This window comes from Cotesia glomerata, linkage group LG8, assembly GCF_020080835.1.
Source record: "Cotesia glomerata isolate CgM1 linkage group LG8, MPM_Cglom_v2.3, whole genome shotgun sequence".
Classification (NCBI taxonomy): Eukaryota; Metazoa; Arthropoda; class Insecta; order Hymenoptera; family Braconidae; genus Cotesia; species Cotesia glomerata.
The window spans coordinates 1,772,866-1,780,357 of NC_058165.1; the positions used below are offsets into that span (position 1 = coordinate 1,772,866).

At 25.7% G+C, this 7,492-nt stretch overlaps 1 protein-coding gene across 1 annotated transcript; it reads right to left on the reverse strand.

Annotated features, from left to right (window-relative positions):
- Positions 1-931: 931 nt before the first annotated feature.
- LOC123270747 lies at positions 932-6,718 on the reverse strand. The gene is made up of 6 exons (XM_044736889.1): positions 6,154-6,718; positions 4,069-4,345; positions 3,824-3,959; positions 3,525-3,745; positions 2,083-2,483; positions 932-1,246 (listed from the first exon to the last, which is right to left on the reverse strand). The coding sequence occupies exons 1-5, from the start codon at positions 6,664-6,666 to the stop codon at positions 2,098-2,100; spliced, it is 1,533 nt and encodes a 510-aa protein (XP_044592824.1). The 5' UTR covers positions 6,667-6,718; the 3' UTR covers positions 932-1,246; positions 2,083-2,097.
- Positions 6,719-7,492: the final 774 nt, after the last annotated feature.

Consider the following 7,492-nt stretch of genomic DNA (forward strand, 5'->3'; position numbering starts at 1 on the left):
TTTGGAAAATCCAAAAGTGCACGCCTCATAACGCTCAATCATTTTTTAAGAAAAAAATTAATTGTGTAATTGATTAAAAAAAAAAAAAAAAATTATAATTAAGTAATTTCTTACAGAGTATTTTTTATTTTTTTTTTAAATATCGGCGCCCTTTTTTCTTGTCACATGCGCACGCAGTCTAAAAAAATCTAGCTTGATCAAGTGGCGCCAAAGTTTTCACGTGACAAATAAGAAAAGTTCGTTTGGCTTTGTACGGTTGTATCCGTGAATTTTAATAAAAATTCAATTTAAAAAAAAAATACATAAGCTAGGCCACTGATATGAAATACGGACCCAGTTCATCGAATTCTTAAACTAATAAAAAAGGTCCGGTCTTGAAATATCAATTTGTTCGGGAGTAATCGTTGGTACATCCAAAATGGGATGACATCCGGACGTCCACGTAAAATTTTTTTCAAAACGTTTTTTTTTTTTCAAAATAGCAACTTAAAATGATTTTAGAAAGTAAAAGATGGTTTAATTTAAGTGTTTTTCGTTGTACATCTACTTATATTATTGAATAAGTGTAATATGGTTGTGATAGAGGCATTTAAAGATCACAAAATTGCTTGATCTTGAAGAGTCGATTATAAAGCACAACCCTGTTTAAAATTTCCAATAGGATCCGATCAAAAGTGACAAAAGCCACTTAGAAACCCATAAATTTTATTGGTTTCTAAGTGGCTTTTGTCGCTTTTGATGGGATCTTATTGGAGCTTTTCAACAGGGAACCTCACGCGCTTCGCGCTATGAGGCGTGCAATAATTGTCAAATCGTTCCGGTATTGGGTCTTTTACCTTAGTCCTCTCCAAAATAATTTTCTTGGAGCAAGAATATTTTTCTTTAATGAAGATATTTTTTTTTTGATCAGTGTTTTTTTTTTTTTGATCAGTAAATTTTAACAGTAATCAAAGTTGAGATAATGGTTGTTGAAAATAGCATGTATTATTATCAGATATATCAGAAAAACGTCTAGCTGTCATGTCGGAACAATAATGAATAGAAATATAAGAGGGATACATGGCGACATTTTCCCTCGGAATTCTCCTTTGCTTTAATATTTGTATCACTTTTGTATTTATAACCACGTCACACAAGTTGACATTGATATAGGACACATAAAAGGGGTATTATATTACTGATAATATATGTATCCATTCGCATGATAATAATTATTAATATATTTTTTTAAAATAACAATAAAATTGCATTATTACAAGATACAGTTTCAATTATTACAGTGTAAGGTGTAAAACTTGCATTTTTTTCTACAAGGTACCTCTTTTTACTCTAAAAACTAAATTTTCCACTTTTTTATTTTTTTTCCGTCCCGATAAAAAATCAGTAGTCTGTTAATAAAATTGTCTGTTAATAATTACAACATATTTTCAATTTAAAACCCTTTTTAGTTTATAATAGTAAAAGGTTAAACCTTTTAATTTCTTTCTCACATTTAATATCTCTCACTTTTATTTTTTTAATTAATTATTAACTTTTGGATAACTGAGCTTGAGAGTTTATCGAATTACAGGTTCACCTCTTATAATTCACAGTATATTTATTATTATCGATAATTAGTAGCTGACACTTTAAATCTTATTCTTACAATTAACAATACATTTATTCTAATAAAAACTTAAAAATTCATCACCGATAAATTGAGAATTTTGAAAGTTTAAGTTATTAACTATTAATTTATCAATAAATAACTGTTTAAAAATAATAAATACTTTCTAGTTTAAAGTTTCATCCAACTAAAAATACATTCAAAGTTGTAAAATAAGTTATTTCCGATTGTAATTGCACTATTACAAGATAAAGTCTCAATTATTACAGTGTAAAGTGTAAAACTTGCAGTTTTTTCTACGAGGTACCTTTTTTTACTCTAAAAACTCTTATTTTTCCTTATAACTAATTTTATACTTACAAAAAAATTGAACACTGTTCTAATTTTCTAAAATTTCTTACGAAAAATATTTATTTAAAGTTTTCTAAAAAAAAAATTCTTAGTTAAAAATAATAAAAATTTTATTGTTATTTATTTTTTTAAAAGTAAAATTAAAAAAATTTCCGATCAAATTCATCAATTACATCATTAGAAAAGAACTTGTAATAATTAAACACCACAAAGTACGGAGAAATGAACCGCAGCGCTTCGTCACTATCATGACTGTCCATCTTAGAAGATCGGTCGCGAATACCTAATCCTCCCAAGGGCATAGGGGGGTCGGTGGTTAGACTGCGGATGTCCAAAACGGGTTCGAAAGATGGGTCGTAGTAGTAATTGTCATCGAAGATTTCCAAAAAGTTTATCCAATCGTCCTCGATGTTCCTTTCGGTGTCCCAATATGGCTCGGTGATTGACGGATTGAGCCCGTCATCTTCTATTGTACTTGCGCCTACTAAAAGTCTTAGTATATCGTCGGCTAATTCAAATTTGAGTCCTGGAAAATTTTATTATTATTCGTTAGTTATGCCGAAATATTTCATAATAAATATTTACGCTGCATTCGAAAATGCTCTATCTCTAGATACATAATTAAGAAATGACCTTGTATCTTGTGAAATATTGACATTTTTTAAGGTATAAGCTCATCCTGATATTACACTCATCGAGACCTTTCATTTGAGTACCCACATCAATTTTTCATATATTTATATATATTATATATATAAATATATGAAAAATATATAAAAAATGCAAGTGGGTACTCAAATGAAAGCTCTTCATGAGTATAACATCGGGATGAGCTTATATCTTTAAAAATATCAGTAATTAAGAAAATACATTGCAGTTTAACAGATATCTTGTGAGCTATTGACATTTTTAAAGATATAAGCTCATCCCGATGTTACACTCATCGAAACCTTTCATTTGAATACCGACATCAATTTTTCATATATATATATATATATATATATCAAAAATGCAAGTGGGTACTCAAATGAAAGGTCTTGATGATTTTAACTTGGGGATGAGCTTATATTTTTAAAAATATCAATAATTACAAAATGACCTTGTATCTTGTGAAATATTGACATTTTTGAATACATAAGCTCATCCCGATGTTACATTTATCGAGACCTTTCATTTGAGTACCCACATCAATTTTTCATATATTTATATATATTATATATATGTATATATGAAATATATATCAAAAATGCAAGTGGGTACTCAAATGAAAGCTCTTGATGAGCGAAACATCGGGATGAGCTTATATCTTTAAAATATATATTATATATATGTATATATGAAAAATATATCAAAAATGCATGTGGGTACTCAAATGAAAGCTCTTGATGAGTATAACATCGGGATGAGCTTATATCTTTAAAAACGTCAATATTGAAAAGTACAGTTCAATTTAACAAAATTCATTAGTTAATAAATCGAAATTTTATTTATTTATAGTTCACAAGTAACAGCAGTCACATAGTGACTGCTAAGTTGCTAGTTATTATTATTAATTAGGAATAATTACCGGTAACAAAGTGTGCTGAAGATAATTTGACACCACCCATGTCAACGAACGTCTCATCAGCAAATACATTTATCACAGCAGTGTCATCGGTTCCGTAAGATATATTTTTCGGCTGCCAGTAGACGCTCCAGGGATCAATCGATCCATTTTCAAGCTTTCCAACTTGAATTGTCGGGTATAAAGTGTTGTTATAGAGTTCAAATTTAATTCCAGTCACAACTCTTTAAAAAAAAAAATATAAGTTCATGAAAACACTTTTGAGGAAAATTAATCTTAGCAAATAAAAAAAAAAATATTACTCATTTTTTTCGGTATCAGCACAGTGTAAATTAGTACTGACTCTTGGAAAACGATGAATAAAATCAGGATTTATTTTCAAGTGACTATTATGGCCGAATTTTAATTCAATTGATCGGAATTTTTCGTAATGAGATCCTGAAAGTAAGTAATTATAATTAAATTAATTTCAATAATATTCAATATTGAAAATTTGATTTTTAATTCAAATAATAATAATAATAATAGATAGATTTAAAAAATTTACCTAATTCCCACTTTTTTGGCGGACAATTTCCATTTATTTTATGCGCAATCTTATTATTAGTTCTCAAAAAGTACCGTGTTTTTCTGGATATTACCAAAATTGTATTTTTATAATTTTTTACAATGTTGGCAAGTCGGCTCTCGTAATTAATCTCCCATAGTGCGTTGAATTTTTGGTATTTTAATCTGAAAATTACTAATGAGTGTCCTTGAATTATTGTCCGCACTCCTAAATTATAAATGTGTATGATTTGTTCCCATAAAGTTGATCTGCATGGCTATAAATAAATTTTAAAACAATATTTATTAAAATAAAAATCAATAATAATAATAATTATAATAATAATAATAAAAATAATTTATTTTTGGCGATTTAAAGTTATTAAAATTATTATTATTGAAAAATTTTGATATTTTAAATAATAATAATAATAATAATGTATATTTAATATATGAATATCGGTGTTTTAAATTTATTAAATTAAAGATGGTTAATATTATAAGCCAGACTACCCGATCTAAATTGTTGGATAATAACTAATTTTTCATTATTATTTCTTCACCATAATATTTTATCGGTATGAAGTCTCAATACCATCAGAGAAAATTTAGGTGAAAATAACAATTAAAATTTGTTTTGACAACTATGATTAGAGAAAGATGTAATTTTTTTACTCAGTGTAACTTTTTTCAGTGACTGAAAAAGTAATTCAGATAGCCCAGACCAGGATTCGAACTTGGAAAGGCATTGGTAGAGCATTTGGCGCGTAACCAAAAGATTCAGGTTCGAGTCCTGGTCTGGGCTATCTGAATTATTTTTTCAGTCACTGAAAAAAGTTACACTGAGTAAAAAAATTACATCTTTCTCTAATCATAATTGTCAAAACAAATTTTAATTGTTATTTTCACCTAAATTTTCTCTGATGGTATTGAGACTTCATACCGATAAAATATTATGGTGAAAAAATAATAATGAAAAATTAGTCATTATCTAACAATTTGGATAGGGTAGTCTGGCTTATAATATTAACCATCTTTGATTCAATAATAATAATAATAATAATAATAATATTTTTGGTAATTTGAAGTTATTATAATTATTATTATTTGATAAAGATAGATAGTTATTATTATTATTCTAAGCCGAATACTCCCGATCCAAATTCTTGAAGAATGGCTAATTTTTTATTATTACTTCTTCACCATAATATTTTATCGGTATGAGGTCTCATACCATCAGAGAAAATTTAGGTGAAATTCACAATTATTATTATTAAAAATTTTTTATTTGTTAAATAATAATAATAATTTACTATTTTTTCCGAAGATCGGTATTTTTACTAAATAAAGAGTTCTATATTTCAAAGCCATTATCCCCGATCCAAATTGATGTTAGACTAATTTTTAAATTTTACATTAAATTTGTATTTATTAAATTCTTTAAATTTTAATTTTTACTTATTATTTATTTTCACAACATTATTGTCGGTATGAGCACTCATACCATCCTTGGGTGAATATATCTAACAATTAAAAATCTTTATTTTTAATTTAAGATTAAGCAAAGATGTTATATTCTTTACTCAGTGAGACTTTTTTCGGCCACCGAAAAAATAATAACTCGGAAATGCTCAGACCACACTGATAGAAGGATTTATTTGTATTAAAAAAATATTTGTTAATAGTTAACAAATCATTTATTAGAGACCATTTTTTAGTATCAAACAAATATTTCTTAGTATTTAAAATGATTTGTTTGTATTTAATAAATCAGATATTCATTTATTAAATATTAATAAATCTTTTTAAATACTAACAAATATTTGTTAAGGACTAAAAAGTGGTCTCTAATAAATGATTTGTTAAATATTAACAAATATTTTTAACTATAAACAAATCCTTCTATCAGTGCAGGAGAAATTAAGGTAATTAAAGTAAAAATTAAAATTTAAAGAATTTAATAAATAAAAATTTAATGTAAAATTTAAAAATTAGTCTAGCATCAATTTTGATCGGGGATAATGGCTTTGAAATATAGAACTCTTTATTTAATAATAATAATAATAATAATAATAATAATTTTTACTTTTTCCAATTTCCAATTTTTAACCACAATTTGCAAAACATTTTTCAAAGATTCATCAATATCTTCGGTACTTTTAACAACAATTCTCCTAACAACAAAATCAACTGACTTTTTTAAATCCTTAAACCCTTTACGAGTAAGATTTTCTTGAAAAAACTTTTTATTATCCTCTAAACCAAAATTATTCCTAACAAAAGAGTCAAACAGCTCATTAACAAATTCCGATTTTTTTAAAAACACTTCAAGTATATTTTTCTCAGTCTCACTCTTAACAAAATCGTAACTGTAGTTATAATTATAAGCGAATGAAGAATTGAATATTTCAAACGCGTCAAAGAACTTTAATTTTTGATCGTAAGAAACGTCAGAAAATTCCGCGTTGTACTGAAGGTTTATCGACGCATTGATTACTTTCGTAAGCAAGTCTTCCGCAATTATCCCCGGGAATTGTTCGCTCCAAGGTGTCACTGACAATAAGAGTAAAAAAATTATCGTTGGTTTTAAATAAAACATGATTACATATTTTTATGCTTAAAAACTGAAGAATTTTCGTTGCTTTTATCTTTATATAGCTAGTTATTTTTTTTTTTCTTGTGACGTCGGGTAATTAGTATCTTTAGCTGTCGGGAACTGATTGCCCGATACGGATCATTATGATAGCTTATCATAATAATAATAATAATAATAATAATAAAAGTTGAATCACTTTAAAGTTAGTATTATAAAAATAAAAAAATATTTTTATTAATAAATTTATACAAAAATTTTTTTTTTTCTAAAATTACTCAAAATTTCGTTAAAAAAATTTTTTTTCCAAAATTTAATACTTTTTATTTAATATATCTTTAAATCTTTTTAAAAATTCATTTTTGCTCTTTAAATCTTCAATTTTAACTCCTAAAAATTAAGATTATTTTTTTTTCAACCCATAAAATCTCCAAATCTTTCATTAAAGTTGTTTCTAACTTAGAAAATAAATTTAAACTTCCAATTTTTATTAAAAAAAAACTTTATTTTACAAAAAAAAAAAGCACTGGCCATAAAAAAAATATTTTTCCTAAAATAACCCTCTAATAATAATAATAGAAGTTAAATCACTTTAAAATTGTTAGTATTTTAAAAATAAAATAATATTTTTATTAATAAATTTATACAAAAATTTTTTTTTTCTAAAATTACTCAAAATTTCGTTAAAAAAATTTTTTTTTTCGTAAAATTTGATACTTTTTGTGTAACATATCTTTAAATCTTTTTAAAAATTTATTTTTGCTTTTCAAATCTTCAATTTTAACTCCTAAAAATTGAGATTATTTTTTTTCAACCCATAAAACCTCCAAAT